At 44.6% G+C, this 25,355-nt stretch overlaps 1 protein-coding gene across 2 annotated transcripts in view; it reads left to right on the forward strand.

Annotated features, from left to right (window-relative positions):
- CAMTA1 (calmodulin binding transcription activator 1) overlaps positions 1–25,355 on the forward strand; it is a 422,644-nt gene that overhangs the window by 118,253 nt on the left and 279,036 nt on the right. Inside the window, exon 4 of one of the 2 annotated variants that reach the window (XM_062593606.1) lies at positions 4,161–4,228. In XM_062593606.1, coding sequence (XP_062449590.1) covers positions 4,161–4,228 — 68 coding nt within the window. Of the gene's footprint in view, positions 1–4,160; positions 4,229–25,355 lie in introns of those variants that run through there. The other variant, XM_062593602.1, reaches the window with a different exon arrangement.

Here is a 25,355-nt window from a genome sequence, read left to right on the forward strand (position 1 = left end):
TCGACAGAGACAAGGCGAACAATAGGCTCGCTTGCAAGAAGCAATGAATGGGATTTAATTGATTTTTTTTTTTTTTTTTGGGGTAAAGACATTGACTTGACCCTGTAATACACATAGAGTAAATCATTAGGGGAATTAACGCACATTAAAATGCAGGTTTTTTATCATAGGGCTTTTATTATGCATATAGTTTTGTTGTTTTAATTATTTAATGACTTTCTGTGTCTTGTAGTGATAAATCTATTTCTTCTCTCTCTTAAAAAAATGTTATAAAGGGATATATGCACTGAACAGCCGATGAATACTGAATTTTCATTAATAGCCTGGCTTGTGCTGCAAAGCTAAGCACAAATGCTCATGCTCTTTCCAAAAGAGTCTTTTGGAAGATGCTGATGAAATATTGGAGTGAGCTTTACCACTTCTTCTGGGCCTTTCTGAAACTCCTTTTTAGTCTATGTATAGCAGAAATTCTGTAGAAAGTTGTCTATTGCAAACCATAATGACAGTGTTTTGCAGCAAAATTCCCGGACTCCGGCAGCTTGTGCCGCTGCTGCGCTGCTTCCCTTAACTCCTGCGTGGGAGCGTTCCTCTCGGCCTGGCAGCCGTGGCTTCGCGCTTGCCCTGTCCGCCCTCCGCGGCAGGGGAGCCGCCAGCGCGTCCACGCGGTGCCCTGCGGAACGCTGTCCTGGCGATGGTGGCTCGCCCGTCCCCTTCCTCCCCTTTTCGGGGAGATGCCGAGCATCCCAGAGTCGCCCGTTCCTTGCAGCTCTGCTAGGATTTGAGGTGGTAGACGAGCAATTGCTTTCCCAGATTCTTCTTCCTTATGCAGTGACAGAAGTTGGCACATAGATGTCAAACTGTAAATGCAAATTTCTGCATGTTTCTCCTCTACGTAACGTGGAGCTGCTGGACGAGAATAACTTGGCCGTCGCAGCGGGAGCTTTCCCGCAGGGGAGCGTTTCTGCGCTGGGGATGCTGCAGCGCTGCCCCAAGCTGCTGCAGGGACGGAGCAGCGTCGGAGAGCCGCGGCGCCGTTCCAGGGCAGCGGGCGCTGCGCGCTCGTCGCCCGGCCCCGCGCTCCCACTGCCCTTGCCGGTGCAGAGCTCCGCTCCGGCTGGTGGGGACCGCGGTAGGGCTGGGTGGGCGGCAGCAGGCTGCGGACGGCCCGCGATTCCCCTTGTCCCACCGCGGGTCCTCAGCATCCTGGCCGCCTCGGGCACAGGCGGCAGCGTGGAGGACGTATCGTTGCCTCAGTGCACGTGTGAATTTATAGCGCTGCTGCGAGCTAGATTTTCCTTGTTATCTGAGGTATTTCCTCTGGAGGAGGGAAATCAGGCTGCAGTATATCATTAAGCAGAAAGCCTCCGGGAACTCTGATCCTGGTTGATGTGAATCCTTCTTTTATCCTCTTAGAATTGAATTATATGTTTTCAGTCGTCTAAAAATCCAACTCCAGGCCTGACTGGAGCTTTTGTTTTTCGCGTTGTCATGGAGGGCAGAAGCTCCTGAAGCACCTGAACGCGCAGCACGCAGACGTGTAGGGGTGCGCGTTGGAGCAGGCGGCCGCGGCATCGCCGGCGAGCGTGGGGTCGGTCGGGAAATCGCCCCCGGGTTCCCAGCTGTGGCCGGAGCCTGCGCTGCGAGGCCAGTCGTGTTTCCCGTTCCTGTCCTGTAGGACCGGAGGAGTGGCAGCGAGAAGCGCTGTTCTTGAGGTGCTTGGGCAGGGTGGTGGGGTTGTGGGTTTTTTTCCCCTTGAGGATGCATTTAGTGAATATAATACTGCTGATACCAATATTGCCTACTGAATTCCTCTGCAAGAGCTCAGTGACCCAGGCCAGAGTGCTCGGCCTCTTCCATGGCCGTGCTTTTCTTCTGTGCGTGTTACTGTTCTGTGGCCGTGTTTCTGTTTCGCTGCTGCTGTGCGTTTGAGTGGGATAATAATGAGGATCTTAAATCTGCTTATTCTCTTCTCTGCTGAAATTTGCTGAGCGAGTCCGGGTCAGCAGAGGGAAAGCAAATGTTTTGCCTTCAAACGGTAGCATTTCATCGCTGTGGTTCTCTTCTTCAGGGAGAGTTTGGGGATGAAGATTTCGTATATGCGATGTGTAGGCCAGCTGGAAAGAATAAAGTAAACAAGTTTTTGGATAGGACTTAAATTTGTTAAACTGACATAGTCTCATTTTTTTTTCAATGCTAACAGGAAGTCTGTTTAGTCACCGTAAAGACTTTTCATGACCAAAAAATTACAAATTGCCTTATTCTCCTTATGGCACATTGCTTTTTAGTAGGAATAAGGCAAAAATGTATGCTAATTTTAAACCCACTGAATGTGCCTATTTTTGCAGGATTTTGAGGGTGGATCAGCTTGATCATCTCTGTGTTGAAGGGATTTGTTTCTTTAAACGCCTGCTTCTGCAGACCGTCTGCCAGTAGTTTCTATGGGACTTCTGTTTCAGCAGGCCCGGGTAGATGCTCTTACTCCCCGAGCGGCAGTCGTTCCATGACATCTTTAAGGCTTGTCTGCGCTCTAAGAGATGAGATGACGCGGTCCTGTAGCGCATCAAGGGCATAATGAGTGTTTGGTTGACAACAAAACTGCATCCCGCAGCAGGATCGGTACAAGGATGCAAATACAGTGCAAGTCACGCAAACAAAACCTGATCTTGTTTCATGTTTTTCTTTTTGAAGAATTTTAGTTGCAGAGGTTTCTTCTTTATTTTACATATATACAGATGCATATATGCAGTCCGTGAGTGTTTGCTACGGCAGCGTAACTGACTGCAGTAGCGCTTGTTTAAAAATGCAGACTAGTGCTCGTTTGTGGAAGGAGGAGGGCAGCGGGTTCTGGGAGAAGTTATCCGCAGCGTAAACGCGTTGGGTCGGAGTCATTAATCTGACATTCACACAACTCTAATAAAGTCCGGAGCCCGGAGATCTGGCACCATCGCAATACCCAGAGGACGTTAAGTATGAGTCTTAAAACCAAGAGTATTGGAAACGAGATATTTTTACGTCTCGTTTGGGAGTAATATAATTGTGTTTTGTGGCTGTAGCAGATGCTTGGGCCAGCTGGTTGGAGAGCGTTGTGGATTTTCTAGCTTTGGTACTATACAGATAAAGCCCTTAAATAGAATCCTCATTTAAAAAAAAAAAAAATTGTCTCCTGGTGAGAAGACCCAATTTTTCGTGTGTCCACGTTGCCTTGTAGACCGCCTAGCCTGTAGGCGCTTCCATCGCGAGTCTCTGGAGACGAGCTCTTGAGCCTGGTTGGAGGCGGCGGGCGTTCGAGGCCGCCCTGCTGGCCTCTCCGGGGCGGGGGCCGCTGGTGCCTCGGGAGGGGGGGCCGCGCCGGAGGGGCGCTTGCTCCCGAGCTTCGGGTAGCCGCGAGCGCCCGACGCGCCGCTCCTGCCCCGTCCGCCGGGAGCCCGGAGACGGAGCTGGCGGCAACAGGCCGAAGGAGCGTTTTCGGCCGGCGAAGCCCCGAGCGCGCGGGCGGCGTCGGAGGGCCGCGGAGGCGGAGCGCCCGGCGGCGCCTGGCCGCGCCGAGCCGGTCCGTGATGCGGCGATGCCCGCCGCAGCGGCGCGGTCCCGCTGGCGAGCGCTCGGTCGGGTCGGAGCGCGCGCTGCGCTGCGCTGCCCGCAGCCCTCCGACGTGGTGCGCGCGCCCGGAGCGGCGCCGGCGCTGCCCAGGGGCCTGCTCCGTTACGGGAGATTCGTGTATTTCCTTACCCGTATCTTTGCTTACTGTTAACACAAGCTTGGTTTTGGTGGCATAAATGTGTGAATTGACCAAATGAGCTATTTTTTCCCCTCAAAAGAAGGGTAGGGTTCTGCAGTTACAGGGTGGCGTGACTGAATGAAAGTGGCAAGTTGTTCTGTGTTTTTAACTGTAATAATGTGTGTTGTGGGACTGTTTTCCATGATCCCTGTTCAGAGACTGAAATGTATTGGCATATTATAAATTGGTTTTAGCAGAAAAACTTTCAATGTCATAGTGTGGCAAGACTTGAAGTGATTTAAGTGACAGACCTAAAATTAGGCTTGGGGATGGTGACTGCTTTTTTCTAAGATGAAGATGTTCAGAAGAATTCTGTTACAACTGTCCAGTTGCTAAAAGAACCATGCAAAATAATGCCTTTTTTCTACATTTTCTTTTTCAGGAAATTGCAGCTTATTTAATAACATTTGAAAAGCATGAAGAATGGCTAACAACTTCCCCTAAAACCAGGTAACATTGCTAATAATTCAGCCTGTGAAAATGTACATTGACTTATTTGCACTGATTACTTGACTTTGCTAATCAATTCTTTGGCCACGAAGTGAAAACTCCAAGTCATGCTTGATGGCTTGAGACACCAAAGTCTCATTAATTGACTTAATGAGCATTTTATTGAATGAAATCAGATTGATTAAAAATAGAGCAGCTGCAATCTTGACAGGCTAAAGTTTTAACCTGATTGTTCGACATTTAATTGTATCCCTTCAGATGAATGGATTTAAAGCCTTTGAGTGAGGTTGTAGGCTATTTATCTTGACAGTACTCCCTACGGCCAGGAACTTTAAATACATAAATAACAGCCCACCACCACCACCCTCCCTTGTGCTTTGCCTGCTTAAAATGCAGGCTCTGGGATTGTTTGCATTTTGGTGTTTTTCTTGTTGGGGTTAAGTGCCTCATGCTGAGGAGATCCCAGAAAGCCACATTAACAGACATGTCTGCAGTTTATTATTCAGTAAATGTCATGTATTCTTCTATCTGCCATAAATGTTTAACTTCTCCAGCCCCGTGGGAATGGCTGCATTAAGTTTAGGCTGCAGATGTTTTCCTGGCATTTCCACTGTTAAGACTCAATGTTTCAGTACATGTCAGTAATGCAAAAAATGACTCTTGTTCTCCAATGCTGCTTGGAGCCACGTCCCTGCTCCTGACAGCCTTACCCGAGGGTGTCACGGGGGCTCAGCGTGGCAGACCCCCGCGGGTGCTGAAGTTGTGCCGCGCGGCCAGACGCGGTGCGCGATGGGCTTCGCACCCGGCTCGTGGATGGGAGCGGCTCACCGCTGCAAGAATGAAAACGAGGGCTCAGAGCCTTTTCCTGTCCTGCATCCCCATCAGCATCCACCCGCAGGTACTGCAGATGTGGTGCAAGAGGACTCTTAGTTTGCTTGGTTTGGCATTATATTCCTTTAATTGGCAGGGGCAGAAGTTATAGCAGAACATGAGAGCTGTTACTGACCATAACAAAAACTGCAAATTAATGTTTAATAGCTCAAACTGGAGAGAGGACGCGGATAAAGGAGGGCAGTGCACGAGCAGCTGGAGAACAGGGGAGGACTGCTTCCCATGCAACATTAGAAAGCAAGTTCTGTTTTATTTTAGGTTATTTTTTTCCAGGCTCTTCTGTACCTCTTGTGGTTTCCTTCTGAAAATGAGCAAAGTATTACTTATGTTGTCTGTAATGCCTGGAAAAAGAAATTTGAAACCCTATTGCAATCTCAAGCAGTTCTTTAAGATCCAGTAGATGTATCAAAGCTGTCATGATTGTTTCAAAGGGTCTTAACTGCATCTTTTCCACTGATAATGGGGGTCTTTTTTTCCCCCCCTTTCCCTTGAAGTGTGCAAATGCCTTGTTTCACTCCCCTGCTTGGCTGCTGCACAAAAGGTAATATGATAATACTGGAAAAGACTGTTTCTCTGACCTGGTAATCTGAGCTACAGAATTAATGCAAAATATCTTCTTGCTGAACCTTTGCCAGCTAAGCCTATTAAGTGGTCAGAGTGTATATTAAATAGTCAGGGGATATGCATGGTATCATTAAAGATATCAGATTATAAATATGTTTGCAGTAGTGGTTTATGATTTTAAGAGTGAGTTTGGTTTGCTGAAGGCAATGCGTGAAAATAACAATTTTCTTTATGAATATTACAATGCCCTCCTCCTGTGTGTTTACACTTGAAAGAATGTCCCAGGAGAAGGAAAGTTGTGATGACTCTTCAAGGACCTTCCTAAGCAGCTGAGTTCGTTTTGATGGATATAGTTTTTAATATTAAAATTAATTGGAGCAGGTAAATGCTGAGTTCATACAATTAGGGCTCTTGATATTAAAGAATTAATAACATCGATCCAGCGCTGAACTGCAAAATTCCCCATTCTTTGTTTGCTGCAGTGCGGGCTGCTAATTTCATTTTAGAAAATTAATAAAAAGGAATTGGACTACTGACACTTAGAGTCAACTTAGCTACTCATTTAATAGGAACTCCTCAGCGATTCATGCTCTGTATCATTTTGTTAAGAAACTCCAGGAACTGTTGGGCTGTGTGGGGGCAGAGTTTGTCAGCACTGTTGTCGGAGGGCTTGGGAGCCCCCTGCTCGCTCCCCTAACTGGGGAGCGGAGGTGGAAGCTGCTTGTGTGGTGAATGGCTTTTTACTGTGCACAAAAATAGAAGTGTGTTGGATATTTGCCACATCCAACAGACACTTCTATTTTTCAGTTTTAATATTTGCCATATTAAAACTGAGGAAATACAGTTTGAAACACTGTTTCAAGAGTGTAACCTGATCTTGCTAGGGATTCCTAGTAAATATGGAACACGACAATCTCATGTTTGGTTGCTTATCCTGCAGTTTGGATCCTTGAATGTTGAATATTGATGATTTATTTTAACTGCAATCCAGTTGAGGACTTCGTGCAAAGGAGTTGTTGCTGAGCTGGTGACCTAACAGGCACGAAGCTTAAAGAATCTTGAATTACTGAACTAATATCTAAGGTGGCAAAAGGTGGGACAGTTTGTGTCAAGTAACACCCCTGTGCCTGTCCTGATCTTGCTCATAACAAAGTGTTTGCAGTGCCATACTGGTCAGTTATGGTTTTGCTCATACAGGGAAAAAGTATTCTCTGACATAAAGGAGCTATGAGAACTTGGAAGGGTCCCTAAAATTGCCTCCCCCCCCTTTTTTTTTTTTTTTTTTTTTTTTTAGAAAAATGAAACTTCTTGTGGAATCACTAACTTAAATATGCTAATAAATTTACTGGAATACTATTATACCTAAATCTTACAAGCTGTACAGTTTATTGGCATAATTTAGCAAGTATATTTTGCAACGTGCTGACCTTGATGCTGTCTAGTCGTGATATTTAGCTGCTTGTTAACTTGTCAGATAACCATGGTATTCTGGTTGTCAGTGTGGTGATGGTTCAAAAATACTCTGCTATATGAAGATGCTTTATTTGTTTAAGTGCCTTCTGTGATGATTGGCTTTATTTTTTTTTTTTTTAAGAATATTTTAATATGCTTGTGATTATCCAGTGCATTGCACCTGTTTCACAAGTAAAGCACAGACAGCTAAAATGACTTAGCAATGAGCAGCAGCTGCAAGGTCAGATTTCAGTAGGAGTGGAATTTCTTTTTGTCCTAAGAGAAACCAGTTGAACCTTGACTTGCAGAGCACCAGATCTCACTATTTTTATGCAAGTTTGGGCATTTGATTGGTTATTGAGCATGAAGTCACGCTGCTTCTTCCAGTTGATGGATATCATCATCCTTGTAGCTGCTTTTGCAGGGTTACTTGCCTCTCCTTGCGCTGCATTAGGCTGACTGCTCTTCTAGGCAATGATGCTGCTTGATGTCTTTTATAAAACAAAAGATCAATAAGATCAACAAACAGAGAACTGCACCGAAATCCCCAAGAAGCAGCTTCTGAGAAGGTCAGAACTTGAGTTAGGTTCAAATGCAGACTTGGTGCTGGAGAGCGCCAGGGTTCGAAGGCTGCGCGCGAGCTCCGCAGCACGGCAGTGCAGCCGCAGCGGTCCTGGCCGCTGCTCTCTGCTGCCCTCGGGGGAAGCTGAGCCCGGGCTGTGGTTGGTGCTCCAGGCTGCGCTGGGCTGGACGTGGCTGGGAAAGCCCAGCTCTTCCTGTTGCAGCTGCTCCCTGGGAAACACTGTAAAGCAGCTGCTTGCAGGTGCAGGTTTCAACTGCCAGTAGTGTTTGCATTTCTATTGCATGCACGTTCTCCAAATCAGCTGTGTTGTACCAGATAATGGGAGCAGAAATGCATTGCTCAGTGTGGTCTGGCGTCCCCTATGATGAGCTGTGCGCTCAAATGTGTGCTGTTAGGCATCTCCACACCTCTGGGCTGTTGCCATCAAATTGGTGGTGTTCTGGCAGGTGCAGGTGTGCAATACCGAATAACCACAGCACTTTTAACAGAGGCTTCAGACTCACTTTGTAGCCAGTTTGGCAAACTTTGGTGTTTTGCTTTTGCAAAATACAGAGTTGGCTGTATTTACAAAGCGAGAGTTGAGCTGCTGTTCTGGCAGGGGAGATGGAACGAAGTGGCATTTCCCAGCGAGCTGCATAAACGAGGAGCAGAGTTCGTGCATTTGGTCAAAGGCAGGCCCAGGTGACCCTTACTTCTTCACCAGATAGTCCCGAAGCTGGCAGAGCTCACTGTTGGTGAGATACAAGCCTAATGCCAGAAAACTGCCCTTTTTCTTTTCTTCCTGGAACAATATATAGAAATCTGATATTCAGCCCATCAGCCATCTTGTCTTCCCAGGCTGGTGTGGTTTTTTTTCTTTTAAAAGGCATATTTATCAGTTTTCAGGAAGCCATGGCTTTCTGGAGAAATCATCCATCTCAAAAAAGAATTTCTTCCTGAGCCGGTAAATACTTAGTTTCTTTACATCTTGAAGAATAACCTCTGCAAGCTAGAAAACCAGAACATTTAGACAGAATAGTTTCTAAGAGATGGGTTTTACAGAGACTATAACAATCCTGGTGGGTTGAGAGAAGATTTTTTTGGCTTTAAGTTGGCTGTGTAGATCTTGCAACAAGTGGAAGTTGCATTCCTGAGTGGAATTTGCATGTGGAAGCAAGGTGCAAGGCCAAGGTGCAGGTCGGCTGTGAGCATAGCTGCTCTGCACAAGCAAGGCACCATGCTGTCTTCTGTGTGGTGGTTGCCTCCCAAAAAGGGAAGTTGCTGCTGTTCGAGTCACAAGCGAGAGGCTTTCCAGCTTTTGAGGCACCTTCAGGAGAGGAGAAGGTCCTGTGCAGTCAGTGCTGCAAGCAAGTACCCTGTCTGGATGCGTATGGGAGCACCCTTGGCATTCTCCGAGGGGGCTGCAGCAGCTGAGCAGTTTCCCCTTCCCAGCCTTCCTTTTCCCTCCATGTGCAACATTCCCGTGTCCGCTTTCTTGGTTGCCTGTCCGTGGACCTGCCGATGCTGGGGCTGACGGGAGCACGGTAAAGACGGCACAGTAAATACAGAGCTTTGTTTCGTTACTCGCAGAGCAGGGAAGATGAATGTTGCTTGGGAAATGTTTTAGGAAGCTGGCACTGTGATAAGCTGTCCTCTATGCTAACGTGGGGGTAATTCCCAAATGTGGGCTTTCAGCCCTGAAAGAAGCCAAATGCCATGTTAAGGCAGTGAAACCTGGCAGTGATTAATATTTCTGGAACTAAAAAAAAAAAGTTAAGTTGCAATGTACTCATATAAATCAATAGCAATTTACATATGCTGTCAGCATCTATTTGTGGTAATTTAGTTTTACTTCTGCTACCTACTGGCTTATTTTTAGCATTTTAATTTCCCTCTCTTGGCTTAAGGAAGACAAGCATTGCTTTTTCCTTAACAGACAAGGGCAGTAGGATGTGCAGTGATTCCTATTGATAAATTCTGACCTAATAAATCACTGGGTTGTCAGGACCCAGTTCATAATGGTGCAGAAAAAGGCTTAGCTCTGTTTGCAAAGCATGGTTAGAAGTGGAAAGGGTGCATCTCGCCTGTTAGTGCTTTTCCTGTGTCGAGAGTAGGTAGGGACTGTGCTTAGCGTCTGACGTAGCCCTCGGGCACTGCGAGGCCCGGGGCGGAGCTGGCGAAGACGCGGGAGGCGCTGCCCATCCTGTTAGGGTCAAGTGAGACTGATCGGTACGTGTGGGTTTAAAGATGCGCCCAAGCCCTGTGTTTAGCTCTCTGCATTTTGCTTTTGGGAAAACTCAATGGATGAAAATGTCAGTCATGAAGGAGAAGAAAAACTCTGAGTTCAAACAAGATCAGTTTTCCCCTGGCACCTTTCCTTCCAGAGGGAAGGTGCAGAATTAAACTTATGGAGTGGTAGTAGAAGGATGTGGCTTGGAAGTGCTAGCTGGGTGGAGGAGAAAGGATTGGGTGGCTCTTTTAATGGGATTGGTTGGCTTTTTTAATGGGAAATTGTGTGGATGATAATTCCCAAAGCTAATGGAAAGCTGAGCCTGTAGCGATGCTAAACCAGGCCAGGTCCTAATGAAATTCCAAGGTCGTGAGAAGTAGAAAAGTAGAGTCCAAGCCTTGTCATTGATAGATTGTCTTGGGAAGGACTGCTCCACCACAGATTCACCTCAGCTTCTGCTGGTGTTGCTTGCTGAAACAGAGGATGTGGATTACATTACGAACTAGTTAGAAATCATTCTTTCTGAGTGAAAATGCACTCAAACCAATCGTCACTTCTTTTTCCCTTTTTTGTTAGGTTTGTGGTGATTTTGGTTTTTTCTTTTGCCACCCCTGGAGTTTTCACATTTGCTATGAAATTCAATTTGTTATGTTAAATAAGGGCTTGTAGCCAGGCTGAAGTGGAGGGTAGCAGTCCACAATGAGATTTAGAGGGAGCATGGCAGGATAACGCAATAAAATCACTGTTTCGACAAAACTGCCTGTAGGGGTGTAAAAGCGAAAAGAAATGGAAGCGTTTCCTTTGAGAGCAATGCTTGGGTTTGTTGTATGCCGATACGTGCAGAGGAAGAACCATGTAGTTATTAAGCAAGCAGTCAGTGGGCTCTCAGGTTGGACGGGGATGTGTTTGAGGTTGAGTTGTGCAAAACGAGCGCTGCTGGGGAAGGCGCTACCCTGCTGCGTGTTCGGAGGTGACGCTGCTTCTCTTGCTCTGGAGCTTCGGGAACGGCACCCGCTTCTGTCCTTCTGTTTGCAGGTCCTCCACGAGGCAATCGGGTCAGCGGCGGAGACTTGCCTCAATGAAGGCTTTCAGAAGCACCACCGCCTTTCTCGGGATCTCTGTCACAAGAGCGGATTTGAGTTTAAATGTGCTCTTGTCAATTTGAAATGTTTGGACTCATGTCATCTGCTTTCTAAGATTTCTTTTTTTTTTTCCTAAGTCTGCTTTTGTTCCTTATTGTTCATTCTAGTTCAAAGAACATATTTACCCTTGGAATTCCCTTAGCTACAACTTTGTTATTTTATTTTAAAGCATATTTAAAACTGATTTCCAAGGTCTCAGGTAACTTGGGGAGCTTGGGCAACTTTCTGAAAAACGTGGCTTACTATCTTAATAGTTCTCACTCCCAGACATGCTTGAGTTGAAAGTTTGGTTGCTTTTTTGTTATATCCTTGTGTATTGATGGAATATTTCTTGTGTGCTTAGGTGCAGTGTATATGTATCTATCCATAATGTTGCATAATGAGATTATATCTCTACTAGTTGTTTTCTACGGGTTCTAAAAGCATTTTAGAATTTTGCAGTATATTAATTTTGTATTAAGTAATTAAATAGTAAAATGTTCAATTTTCAGGTTAAAAAAAGTAGGGCAATAAATATTCATAACTTATTTGATTAAGGAAATTACTATTTCCTATGTCATTAAAGTGAGATTAACTAAGGTTGGTTCTGAATGAGGATTGAAAACAATTGTGGTTTAGAATTACTTTATTGTGTTAGGTCACTATCTTCTGAGCTCAGCTCTCCAATGTGCTTGGTGCATCCTTCCTAAGGAGAAAAACTATGTTTTTTTCTTAATTTTAAATGTATGTTGTAAAAGCTTTTTTTAAAAAAAAGGGGGATGGAGGGTGCCAGCAAACAGTGTTATTGCAGTAGTTTGCTTTCACTGATTGCAACTGCAGCAGTTTGAAGAGAGACATGAGCTCTGGGATGTAATGAAATTATCCTTTTAGATTCAACCTACTTGGCTGCTAGGTCAGACCACAAGTATTGCAAATGCACCCTGGACTGGGCAATAAAACAGACAGTAGCCTTTGTAGCAATTTAGCACATTTTTTGATAGCTCTTCAGTGAGCTGTTGAAGAAACCTGGAATTTCCTGACCCTTAAACTTGATGTTTCTGCTGCAGCAGGTGAATGCTCAGAAAGGAGTTTTCAGAATCCTTTTTCATTGCAATTCAGGCCTGAAGAAGCACCAGGCTGGCAATTCTTTTCTTGCAGAACTGAGTTTGTGCAACATTATGCTTCAGGAGCTGTGAGAACCTGCTGCTGCCTCCCGAGCTGCGATCAAGGCCGGGCTGGTGTGCATGAGCTGCCGTGACCAGGCGGTTCCGAATTCGGGGATGGTTCTGGAAGTTCTGTTGCCCTCCTGGCTAGTGCAAACAAATACTCTTCAGACCTTGCTTTAACATCTAAGGCAGGTTTTAAAGGGCCTTATTTTCTTGTACATCTCATCTGTTCTGAAGTTTTTAGGGCTGTCAGCCTTACCTGTGTGTGATTCTGAAATTCTGGGTTTTCTGCTTGTGCTGCTGGAAACTCTGTTTACATGTTTAAGATCTGATGCAACCTTTTTTTTTTCTTTTCTTTTCTTTTTTTTTTTTTTTCTCCTGCTGTTAGAGATGCTTGTGCTGGTGGATCTTTTTAGCTTGGGATGCTGCTTGACATAATACCTGCTAAATATGGCACATTCTTTCGTACGCTTTAAAGCTTTCATGGCTCTAGCCCTTTCTTCATAATGCTCTGAGTATTTCCTACTCTTTTCCTGAAGAAGATGAACTCTACTGGGATGGTTTTAATAGGCATTGATTCACATAGATTTTTAGCCAGCGTGGTCCAGGGGAGTTGAGAAGCCAATAATTAATTCTTTTAACAGCTCATCCCTTTTGTTTTAAAATGTCCTAATAGGAGGATTGCTGGGAGCCATCAGGCTGCCTGACCCAGATCAGTTCATTCTCCAAGCGCTTCATTCAGATGCTCCTCATGAATTATTCAGCTAGACAGGAGGTAAAAGCTTGTGCTACTGGAGAGCTTGTTTCACTTAATATTTAACTAGTAGCTCAGGAGAGCTGCGTCACTGCTAAAGACGTATGGACAAACTTGCAAGCAAGGAAAATATTCCCATGTCCATTAGCAACAGGCATAGCTGGTGCAAATGCTGATGTTTCCTTCCTTTCTGGAAGGAAGCAGAGCAGTTTTCCGTGCTGCTCCAGGTTGCTCTCTGTACCTAGTACAGAGGTTGGTTGAGCCGTTCATGGTTGTCCTAGGTGACTTGACCTTCGTATCTGCCTGGCTACGGCAGTAAGTGCCAAGTCTGCGGCTGGAGACTGGTTCTTGTGCCCTTGCTCCGTGCTCCTGCCTGTCGCTGCAACTCCTCAGCCCCGGTGAAGCCCACAACAGCTGCTGTTCACCCGTGGACCTGGAGAACTAGTCGAGCAGTATCTGCCCCTCTGCCCCAGAAATGGAGAACCCTAGAAAATGTAGGATCATCAGAAAAAGCAATTTTTCTGATAATATAGCAATAAACTATGCAGGAGGCTACTGTTTGCCTTCAGTGAGGCTTGGTAAGCTCTTTCTGTGGGTAGAGATGGCCAACAAAAATATGTAGTGTTACTTTTTGGACAAAACTGACATCTAGGATTTGATAAGGGGAGTGAGAGGTTGCTCAGGGTTTTGAGGGCTGTTGTGTGTGATGAGCGGGCTCTCCTGTTCGGTAGGTGCTATCTGGGTTTAATGGACTCGCGGCGGAATAAGGTAGTAGCTGTTTTCTGTCCCCATTAAAGGGAAAGAAAGATGAAAACTCATCAGAAGAGGTTTTGCTTTGGGACTCCTGATGACTGGAACCAGACTGCTTAATAGTTTTTACATATTTTGGGCTTTCAGGTTGGAGGGTTTCATGAAGTAGGGAGGCTCTAATTGGCATTGTGGGACCACGTTGCAGAAACCCTTTTCTGCGTAATGGGTAAAGGTGGTAGGAGGACCGAAAAAACTGGTATTTGTTTATGCTGTTTTAAACAGCAACAGAATGAGGAACTTTGCATTTAAATGCTTTATGACTTAATTTATATTCTAGTATGGTAATGAGGAAGTATCTTTTGTCCAGGAGGTGAGATATGCAAAAGTAACCTTTAAGTTGCTCATAATTAACCTTTAATGATATTCTCTCATTTTACCAAGATGCTCTGAGAATCAAAGGCAACATACAGAAAGAGCATCTGAGACTGCTTGTTGCATCTTAATGGCCTGCAAGAACTCTCTGATTAAAAATAAACAATATTTACTCAGATTATACTTACTGACAAAGTTTCCCCCCCTCCAGGAAATCTAGCAGTGAAACTTAAATACTGGGCTGGAGCCAAGCATCTCTTTTATCCTCAGTTCCCTGTGTTTAGTTGGGAGGGATCAGGATACACAAGGTCCCAGAAAGGTGCACAGTGTCAGAAACGAGAATGCTTTGCTTTTCAGACAGGGCTGCTACAAGAAGTATAATATTTATCATAAATATAGCTTGATTTAAATTGTACTTTCAGTAAGAGCATGGTAAAAATTTTGAATTGGAAATAGGCTTTTTTAGCACTATGACTGTCTGTACGGGAGGAAGAAGTCAGAAAGCTTGATTGAAGGGAGCTGTGCATATCGGAGGACCTGCTATTCAGCTTTAAAGAATACAAATTGATTTGTATAACAAACTGTTTGTCAGAAGATGAGGAGCTGACTACAGAGGCTGATTTTTACGCTGAATAACAGTGCTTGTAGGTAATGAGCAGGCTTTTATCTTTGGCTGGAATGAAGAATAATTTGCTAACCTTGTAGCTGCAGTTTTTCAGATACGCATGCTGTTCACATGCACGCTGCTATGGTTATAACACCCTTTGATTTTTCTGAAGGCATTAGTGTCAGTTAATATTTACAGAAATGTGTCCCCCCCTTGCCCCGAGGGGCTCTGTCCCTTGAGCTAGGAATTTCTGGTCCTGAGGCCCTGATTTCAAGCTCTGACACCTCTCCCTGAGCCTTTTCAACAATATGTATTTATGGTTGATTTGAACTGGTATAATAGTGGAATGTGTTTTCATTGCTGGTGCCTGAGATATGGGAAACTTGAAGCCTTTTGCCTACTAGGTATTTGAATTTACTATTCTTACTATTGAAGCCAAAGAGGATGCCCGGAAAAGATCCGTGATGAGGTCGAGATCTATGAACCTCCTTTTAGAGATGATAGCGTGGGTCTTGCACTGCTGTGTGTAAGGCGCTGGATGCTCAGCAGCAGCAGTTACCCTTCGCTGTGGGACTCATGATGATGCTCGGTTATTGCAGGTAACGCGGGGAAGAAGCAGGGTTCTGCTGCTGCTGGCACGTTTATCTCTGAGGCGTGCTTTGTGGCTGCTGGCTTCAGGATCGCTGCTGGAGATGAACCTCCGTGATGTTTGGGGCTCTGGAAAGGTCCTGAGGCTGTGAGCAATTCTGCCTTTCTGTATTCCCACAAGAGGAGGGAATTTCTGCAGTGCTTTCAGTGGAGAAGTATGGGAACGTTCTGAACCTCTCTCTTCTGTCTTGTTCCATCCACCACCAATTGCTCCGTTTCCAGTGATGTTTCATGAAGATGCCTCCTCGTCTGTTTCTTCTTGCTGTGGGTTCTTAACTGCTCCTAGGCATCTCTGCAGAGCTTCACATGCAAGTCCTGTTCTGTTTTCCTTTACTCCTGCTGAGGAGATAAATGTTTTATGAAGAACTGCATATTTCAGTGGTGGGTTGCTTACCTCTGTGCATCCACCTGAACAGAGGAAAACTATATTTTTTTTCTGTGGTTTCCTCTGTTCCTTGCAGAAGTGTGGGAATCCTACAAATATTATACAAGCATGCTTTGCTGCAGCTGGAGTCAAGAACTACTCTGAGAGAAGGAACCACTAATATAGTTTGAAAGTGTGTAACAAGGTCTGCGAATAGTTAGTAGTTTGCCTCATGTTCAAATGTATTTTTCATCTCTTTTGCCTAGCTGAGGAGTTCTTGTAGCCTTGAGACCTTGAGAGGAGCACAGGGAGCCATTGCAAGGGGCCAGTTGTGCTGTGCAAAGCTGCTGTTGCTTGCTGCAGACCCAAGGAAGGTCGCTCTTTCTGCTCTGGGAGGAATTGCACCTCTGAAGTAACTTTGCAAGTGAAACCCTTAAAATTGCAGGGGAAAGTCTACTTCCCTGTGTGCATTAAATCATCAGTGTGCATGGTAGAAGGTTGGTACAGGATATGTAGAAAAATAGAGTAAAACAACTGGATGGTCAGCTGCTTGCAAGGAAAGAAAATACTACTCCTCCTTTCTCTTTTGTTGGCTATGATTTTTCTCCCCTCATTACTCTGCTTTCACAGCAGAGAGACTTACCTTCCCTCTGTGGTAACAGCCTGATGTTCCTATGAGGTTTTATTAACATATAATGTTAACTGATAATGGTATTACATAGAGCAAATAGCCTCTTTTCTTTGTGCCTAGATGTCCAGATCCACGTACTCCTCCAGTCTCTATATAAATGCATGTTCCAGGACAAATCTGACTAGTTTGTGTGACTACTGCTTAGTTGTGATCAAGCAACAAGTGCAGTTGTCACTGCTTTTGGGGAGCTCCTGCTGAGCCGTATCTTGGGGGCGCTGGCTGGGAGAGGAGGCACGGGCACGAGGCCCTCGCCTGTGGGTAGGCGTGCACCTGGCTTGCCTCCCCCAGGCTCCTGTAGCCACGCGCGATCGCTGGCAGTCGCTTGCCGATCTCCAGAGGCTTGTGGAAAGGCCGTGAGGAGGTGCTGATGTCTCGGGGCTGGCGAGCTGTCTGGAGCTGCCGTAGCGTCCCGCGACCTCCCGCGCCGGCCTTGCGCTCCGAGACGTGGCCCCACCGCGTTGTCCTGCGCGTGAATTTGTTTCAAGGTCTGTGGGTGACGGTCTTCGTTCCGAATACGTCGTTTCCAGATCGGCAGCTCTCTTTGTTCCAGACAGTTGTGGCTACGATGGGTAAAGTTAGCGCAGGGTTTAACTGCACTTACGGGGCTCTGACTGGTGAGCCTGGAGCCCCGGCTGTGCTCCACCGCCGCTGCTGGCAGCGCTTTGATCGCTGCTGTCTGTTTGTTTAAAAACAATTTCACAGTCAACTTTAGAGTCTTTTGGTTCATCTTCCTTGTCCCTTGTTTACTTTTTTCTAATCTATTATAGACTCTCTTGAGGCTGATGATTTTAATTCTGACTGGTTTCCTGATAATTTGCACTCCAGTTTAAGTCATTAATTTCAAAGCTATGCCATCATTACTGAGGTTCTGCAATATCAACACTGCAATAAAACTAATTATTAGTGTCTTTTTCATAATGTCACAGTCAGGTGTTTAGGGCCATATCCTTTCATTTCTTATGCTGCTTTTCTGTAATTCAGCTACCAAGTACTGTGTATAAGATTGTTTCTAAATGGTTTTAAATGTTTTCTTTTGTGTATGTGATTGGTATCCTGGTATCAGCACATCCTCATGCTTGTATTCAGAGAAAAATCTTGTGGGAAGCTGCTTCTGTATTCTGTAATAGCAGGCTGCAGCTCTTGTTTCCTGAATTTGCTTATTTGCAAGGAAGCTGGTATAGCCTTAGAAGCAGAGTATTTCCATCAAGTCCAGAATAGGCTGAGTGCTCCTGGTAATTCCTCCTAAGCCCATTTAAGGTGACAAATTTTGTAAAAAGATTAAATATCTCATACTTCTAATTTGACTAATGAAGTGAAGTTCTGATAGCTTCACTCCTATAGAGAAGCAGAGAGTGAACTTGAACACCTACCAGGAACAAATCTAGTCTCCAGTGCTAAGTTTACATAGAAACCAAACCATTGTATCCTGAAGCCCATAGTCTCAAGATCACCCTGGATCTGCTGAAGCTGGGCTTGGCCACATTGCCAGTGACCTGCTGTCACCAGGCAGCAAATCTTGACCTCCAAACTGCTTCGTCATCCAGGGAGTTAACGTCGTCGTTCAGTCATAGCGATCTGAACAAGGAGAAGCGCTCCCTTTGGCTTCCTCCTTGTGCCATGAGAGCGCTAATTCAGAGACCGTTGGTTTGTATTCTCGTTTGCCATTTGGATGGGTCTAGTTCTTGTCGAAACACACTGTTTTGCTGTAGAGCCCTAAATTGCCACGCAGACTCAGTTGTCACTAAACACGTGCAAGGGAAATTCCTTAGTCTCGTGAGCTGTTTGCTGGAGGTGGCTGTCTCATACTGTTGCTTGGGAACTTGCAGTTGGGTTGGATTTGATGAGGTTTTATTTTTTATTCGAGATCTAAAACTGTTTTGATACTTTCCCAACCGGTTGCATTTGTGTTATTTTTGCTTGGTGCATACAAGACAGGTTTCCAAAAGAGCTACAACTAGGGCTTCTTGTTCATAAGAGAATTTGCTCGTTTCCTAGCACTCCCTCTTGTGCCCTGTTGGCCACTGCTCTTTTCTGGGCTGGCAATGTTGATGTTTTAATGCCCCGATGCCTTCTCCATGATCTAGCTTTTCAGTGTGCTTGGTTTGGAAGTGCGTTATGGCTAAGACAGCTTCCAAGGCATATCACCAGTGACAGCTTGGCTTTCACCGTGCTGCCTCTCGACTCCAGCTTTAAGACTTGGTGCCTCTTGTTTTAATGCTTATTTTCTTTTATGAGGAGCGTTCTGTTACCTGCTCTTTCTAGTGGAAGCGATTATATCTTGGTCTGGCAAGCCAGTTCCCTTCAGGTCTGGAGTTTGAATGCCCAACCTGATGTTTTTCTGACTCTGAGCTCTGGGGCTAAAATGAAAAATAGGACAAACTGGACTTCATAACTGTTTCCGTGTCGGGAGAGGACTTCTGGCAGATTTGCCAAGGTAAGGCCCCTGAGGCGGAAGGTCCTTCCTCCTGAACGTCAGTGCTGTGGCATGCTTTTGGGTCCTACGTTTCACCGCTGTCGTGCTGGTGGAGCGCGGCTCCATACGCCTGTCGAGGTCCAGCGTTTGGCGTTGTGCAGCTCTGCGCCGCTGTTTGGTCCATTGAAAGGACTAAACATGCTTGTGAAGTTTATGGTGAACTGTAAGTTTAAAGGCTGACAGCATTGCCACAGGCCTCGCGATTTTTTTTTCTTCAGTGCTGAGAATCTGATTTACAAAAATCTGGCAAAGGTTCTCTTAAGAGTTCCACTTGGTTAGCATTCTTGCTATGTGCGCTATAACAATACTTTTAATAACATTAAATTTTAAATTCCATGTAGAATCTAGTGGGTAGGCAGATGTATCGGTATGTTAAACTTTATGTCACTTAAAAAATGGTTTTCAAGTACATCAGAGGGAGACCATCCAGCTGTAAAATTGTCTGCTTTATGAAGCTGCATCACAGTTTTGGTCTCTTTATTTTAATTAAAAATGTACCTTAAATCTAGCATCCTCAGATAGCTTTCACCATGCCTTCTTATTTCCTCTAATTTACTGACAGAATGTAAAATGACAACTTTTCTGTCAGTTCCTGGTATTGTTTACAGAAACAAATTTGGTAATTAAGATAAATGCTTTCCCATTTTGTTTAGCTGGGTCAGAATTGGGGTTTTGCATTGGGCCATGTGAAATAGCAGAGCGGTTATCAGCAGGGCTGTAGGATTATTGTTTGTTTCTAGTGACTCTTAAAGGAAACACATCAGCAGTAAAAGTCTATCCTAAGTCTCCCAATAGAGCTTGATGCCTTGAAGCTTCCCTGACAGAAATATGGTGGTTTCTCCAGGGGCATCTTCTAAATCATTGGCCTGTGCAAACCAGAGTGATACAAAAGGTTTCAAAGCAGGCGTTGTTCCTCTCTTCCTCTGTGTCTTTTTAGTCAGATATTGACTCAATCTGGGGATGATACATCTTGCTTTTCTTTCTGACTTGGCATTTCTGGTGGTGGTGTGACCTGCTCTTTTTCACTGCTTGTTGGTTAGAGTTTTGAGTAGTTGGCTCATGTCTAGTGATGCTGAAGAGATTTCTAGTGATCTTCCCTGCTTTGTAGCTGTCAACTGTTATGTGCTTCTCCTGCTCTGGTTGTACTGCAGTCTGAAATCAAAGCTACTTCTCCCATGACTTAAATTTCCTTGAGAAACAATTTTTTGCTTAAAAATGACCCTGCTTCCCTGGTAAGCACTGGTAGTGGTTTTTGTTTTGTTTTCTCCAGTGTGCTGTAGTCCTAGGGTTCCTTGTTTGTTTGCTGCTCAGATGTTTGGCATTTTTACAAAATGGATGGCAAAAATCTATCGACTCTGTCAAAGCTGTCAAGCCTTTTTGCAACAGAATAGAGCCAAAATATGCCAGTGTGTATTGTTTGAATGTTATTTTTCAGTCTAATTCAATAATACTATGTGTAGTGTAAAATTGCTGGACAGCTTGACTGTGTTTTAAAACCAATTAAGCAATAAAAATGTCTTGAAGGTTAGTTAGGATAGCAATTCCAATACTTAGTCTCAAGAGTATCATGCAGATGTGATAAATACAATACTTGTGTTTTTTGTAGTCGGGGTCCCCTGTAAATTACTTGATTTGGGGTTTTTTTGTGTTCTTGTCTCAGCTGTTGAAACAGCAACTTCTTTGTGGCACGAGCTTCCCCTCTTTTTTGTTTGCACCATGTAGTAGAGTTGGGATCCGATCTTGCCTTGAGACCCTCAGCCGCTGTGGTGCGAAGCCTGCTCCTGCCATGCTGTCAAAGGCTTTAGCACTTGGGGGGAATGGTCTCAGCATGCAGCTTGGAGGAGCGCACTCTAAAGCAGTACTGCTGTTGTAACGCTCAGTAACGTGAACTTCCCTGTCGCAGTAAGTGGGAATTGCGGACATGTATCTAGTCTCACGGTGTTTTATTGCTTTTGCCTGAAGAATGTCATTTTTTTAGATGTCAGAAGATAAAATGCTTCTGTAAAAACAATTCTCCACAAGGAAGAATTAGCAGAATGTTTCATATGGGTGACTGCAAGACCATTGTTAATAATCCTCTTTTCTCATTCGAAGTGTCATAAGAGTTTTTAGCAGAGCTTTCGATGGCCTGTCCTGCAGGGGGGAGAGGTGAGGAGTCTCCCCGTGCGGCCAGCGCGCAGGGGAAGTGGTGCAGGCGGAGGTGTCCCCGGCTGGGCGCCATCCAGCTCCTCTCCTGGCAAACGGCAGCGTTGCTCCCCGGATTTCATCGGAGCAAGCGCAGATGACTCCTGCTGCTGCCAGGGAGAATGAATTGTGCCCACAGTACTGCTCTTGCATTTATTTTTATAAATGTCAATGATTAACTGAATTAAGATAAATAAGGCTGTTCCCTGTCACCCTTTAATTTACAAAATTTTAATGAGACGAGTAACATCTGTACCTGTTCCATCTTTGCACTGGCTGGCATGCCGGTAGCGGTCCGACAGCTCCGTTCAGCTTTTTGCAATAACACTTAAAATCTGAGGGTTTTACAAACATGGTATTAAGCCATTTGTTTTGCCTATGCTTCATCTTATATTGGTAGGGAAGCTGTGAGAGTGATACAGATGATGGAAGAACACTATATTTACAAATGAAATTGTTGCGTGTTTTAAGTGCTGCGGTAAATATAAGTGACAGGCTAATGCATCACTTTGAGTTACTGCAGTGGAGACGGGCAGAGGTAGGATTAAAGTCTTACATATGGCAGTCTTATTGCAGCCTTCCCCCCCCCCCCCATCTTCATGGAGATGCTTAACTTGGAAGGGCAAGTGCTGTTACCTGTAGATTTTCTTGGAGAAAATAGTGACCCAATGCTTGCGTTGCCTATGAAACTTCAGCAGGTTAGTGTTAACTGCTTGCAAGTACAACCAAAGAATCCAAGATCCAGAAGTCTGCAGTCTCTCTAAGCAGAGAAGCTTCTTCCTTAGGAGGAGACACTTGGCATCAGGTTGGGGAGATTTTTTCCAAGGCTTTGTTCTAGTGATCTTTGAGTTGCATATAAAAATCCTAAAAGGCTCTTGCCTCATTAATAAATAGTGGTTTCTGGAGTTACTCAGATCAAGGTTTTTGCACTGGAGGCTCTTCCTGAGACTAAGAGCAAATGCAGACCATGGGCTAGAGCAAATGCTATACAGGGGTGAAGGCAGGAAAAGAATTCAGTTTGGGGAGTCTCTGCTCTTGCATTTAATTTTAAATGTTTCCTTGAAACCTGTGAAGTGGGCTGGCTTGTAGGGGCAGCGTTTTAAAACACAATCCCATGAGAAGACTTAAACTACATGTGGCAGATTCTGTTCTGCCATCGTTGTTCTGCTGTTCTTACAACCGCAGTAAGGATAGCTGCTTTAAGTGTGTATTAGCATGCTTCCTTAGGAAGAATAAGCACTTAAAGTTGTATTTTAGATTTAAAAACAATAGTATATAGGAAGGATGCAGCCCGTGTTGGTGATGAGTTGGCCCATATCACGTGATGTGGCATTCAGCACTGCATCTTGCAGTTCTGCTGAGGTTGTGAAGTTTTTCATCTTGTATTTAGTATAGTGGCTTTGATGTGCAATGTGCTGTAGGTGATGCCGCTTGAGCGGGAGGATTGAACTAGATCTCCAGAGGTCCCTGCCAACCTCAACTGTTCTGTGGTTGTGTGATCACTCTTAAATGGCAGGTTGAAACCAAACCTTCTACCTCCTGCACAGCGTGAAAGAGTTGAAGTTAGCAATGTTATTTACTCAACTTTTCACTTACCACTACTATTCTTTTTAATTGTGCCAGTTTGCAATTTTGAAGCCCACAGGCAAGAGAAGGGTGTTGAAATTGGTGCTAGCAAATGCAGGCAGCAGTTATTTGCACTTTTGTCTCCTTTTGTGGATTTGAGGATCAGTGGTGGTCAGTACAGTCTGTATACCATCATTTGGATGCCCTCTGGAAGGTGACCATGTGTTCTGCATCAACTGAGCCTCTTATGCAGCAAATAGGTGATGCAGTGGAGATTTTTTTTGCTGGATAAGCAATTAGCTAAAATAAACTACTCAAAGGACAAATTACGTGGTGCTCATTTGGTTAATTGACTTCTTGTGTTTGTGGCATGTTGCTTGTATTTTACTTACCTTTGTCTAAGAAGCTCCTGTGTTTTGCCTTGCTCTGCAGTGGAATATGAGAGTTAATTTACACAGATACAAATGAAGAAAGTTAAGTGATAAGGAATGTATAAAGACTCTCAGTTGAGAGACAACACTTCCTTCAGCTGAGTGTCTAGGAGTACCTATCTCACTTGCTTACCTGGGATGTCATCAGTATTCTCTGAAGCTGGTACTGCCAGTGCACAGAGCCTGTCTAAAGCCGCCTTTGCTAGAAGCACACCTGGTGGCTAAAACTCATGATGGGATCGTGATCTGCCTGCTTCTGCAAAGCTGTCCCATGCAGGCGCTGTGCCTCGGGTCGGCACACGTTGATGTTGGTGCAGGACCAGGCAGGTGGCTGATACTCCTTTCTTCTGGTCCAGCTCCATCTCTGCCACCTGGCAGAGATGTGGCTGTCCCACTCATGAGTGAGGCTTTTAGCACATTAGCTTGGCATAAATTTGATGTATAAAATGTTTTGAATGCTTTAAGCTTATCAGCTAACACAATTCTCTTACTAATTGCTTTCCCTGATGTAAACTCCAAGGTGACATTAACGCTGAATGTGTTTTGAAGATTTTATTGGGATCTTTTGAAATTGTATGATGCTATTAGCAGTACATTACCTTAGGTTATAACATGCGGCTTTACTTCATACTGTTGGAATAAGGATTACAGTTTTCTGGGCCCTCTGGTATACTTGGTGACTCATGAAATGATCTGGCCAAGTTGCTAGATTTATTTACAGTAAGTAAATTAAAGCTATGGTACAGATCTTTGCTGTGTAACAGGATTGCAGGCAGCTAAGAAACACTGAAACTGTTGGACCAGTCACCAAGAAAATATTTCGTGCGTAAGGGAGGATTTGGTTCACTGAATAATGGATTGTCCCAAGCATCGAAAGCTAAGATGAAATGTGGCCAAGAGTCAAGTTTTATTGTCCTGCTCCCTATTTCTAATTCGTAATATTCTAATTTCTAAAGCCATCTATGCTAACATCATGGAGAAGAGATGGTTTTTGTGACTGGCTAAACCAGTGAGTTGCTCATTTTCCAAGTTTTATCTGGCTGACTGTTTTATTTGCATATTTAATTATAACGTGATGGCATTTCATAGTAGTAGTTGTGGGCTAGGACCTTCTTACCTCATTGGCATATGCATTCAAGGCATACGGGGTAGTTCCCGAATAATGGAGAACGAGCTGCCGCTTCTTGATATTTTGGGTGTTAGGCTGGTAATAGTAATGCTGGTTTTTGGCTACATGCAGCTTGTTGGTCATCCGGACATCTGTATTTCTGGGACAGGAATGCAATATGGAGCTTTTTGAAATCCGCAGAACTGAAGTATGAATTAGATGGCTCGGGCTGCCTCTGCAGCTGTTTCAAGAGTCATGCCTGGTGACTGTTCCCACTCGTTGTCCCGACCTTGCCGGCCTTCCTGGGAAGGGAAAAGCATGCAGACGAGCTGCAAATGCTGGGCTCCAGCTGCACCTGCCTAGTGATGCATGAGATGCAGCATTCGTAATCCAGAGCTGTGCTGGAAGATACTAGACAAATTTTTCAGCAAATGTTTTCTGCTAAACTGCATCTTTTACAGTAGCCATGGACAGTGCTTTGTTATGTGCTCTGCTTCAAAAACTATGATGATAAAGATTCAGAGTCTATTGTAATCACTTCACTTGCTTGCCCCACTTCCTCTCCTTCCACTGTTTTTACTGCCAGACTTCTTAAATGCTGTGTTCATCTCATCTCTAAAGTGGCCTCTCATTCCTGTCACTCTTGAAATAAAGTCAATTCTGAAGTCTGCAGTGCCTCAAAGACTGCAGGTCTGAAGGGAGCATTGTATCTTATAAGGCTCTCTTTATACTGCCCACCTACCTCTATAGATACCCCAAATATTGGATTAGATTTCATAACTGTAGGCCTTTGAAGGTTACTGACCTCTGAAGGTTAGTGCAAGTATGGTCAGCCTGTAATTACAGCAGCCTCAGGCAGGAAAGTGGAGGAAGGAAGGGAGCAGGCAAGTAATGCAAAGGCAGATAAATACAAGCGTCCTGCAGTTGAGAGCTCTGCAGGCTCCAGCTCAAGTTCTTTGGAAGTTTACCAGTGTTTGGAGACTTGTTTTTAGTCAACTCTGCCAATAATCATTTTAAGCTCTAGAAAACTGTCACAATTAGAAAGATTTTCAAATATGCCTATCATTGCCATATTCTGTTTTGCATAACTTAAGCATATTGCTGTCTTTGCTGGGTTCTGTCACCTTGCAATTCAAGGAAGCCTCTTCCAGAAGTGACCGAAAAAAAAAAAAGCTACAATGAGATGTGCTTTT

This window comes from Rhea pennata, chromosome 22 (genome assembly GCF_028389875.1).
Source record: "Rhea pennata isolate bPtePen1 chromosome 22, bPtePen1.pri, whole genome shotgun sequence".
Taxonomy (NCBI): domain Eukaryota; kingdom Metazoa; phylum Chordata; class Aves; order Rheiformes; family Rheidae; genus Rhea; species Rhea pennata.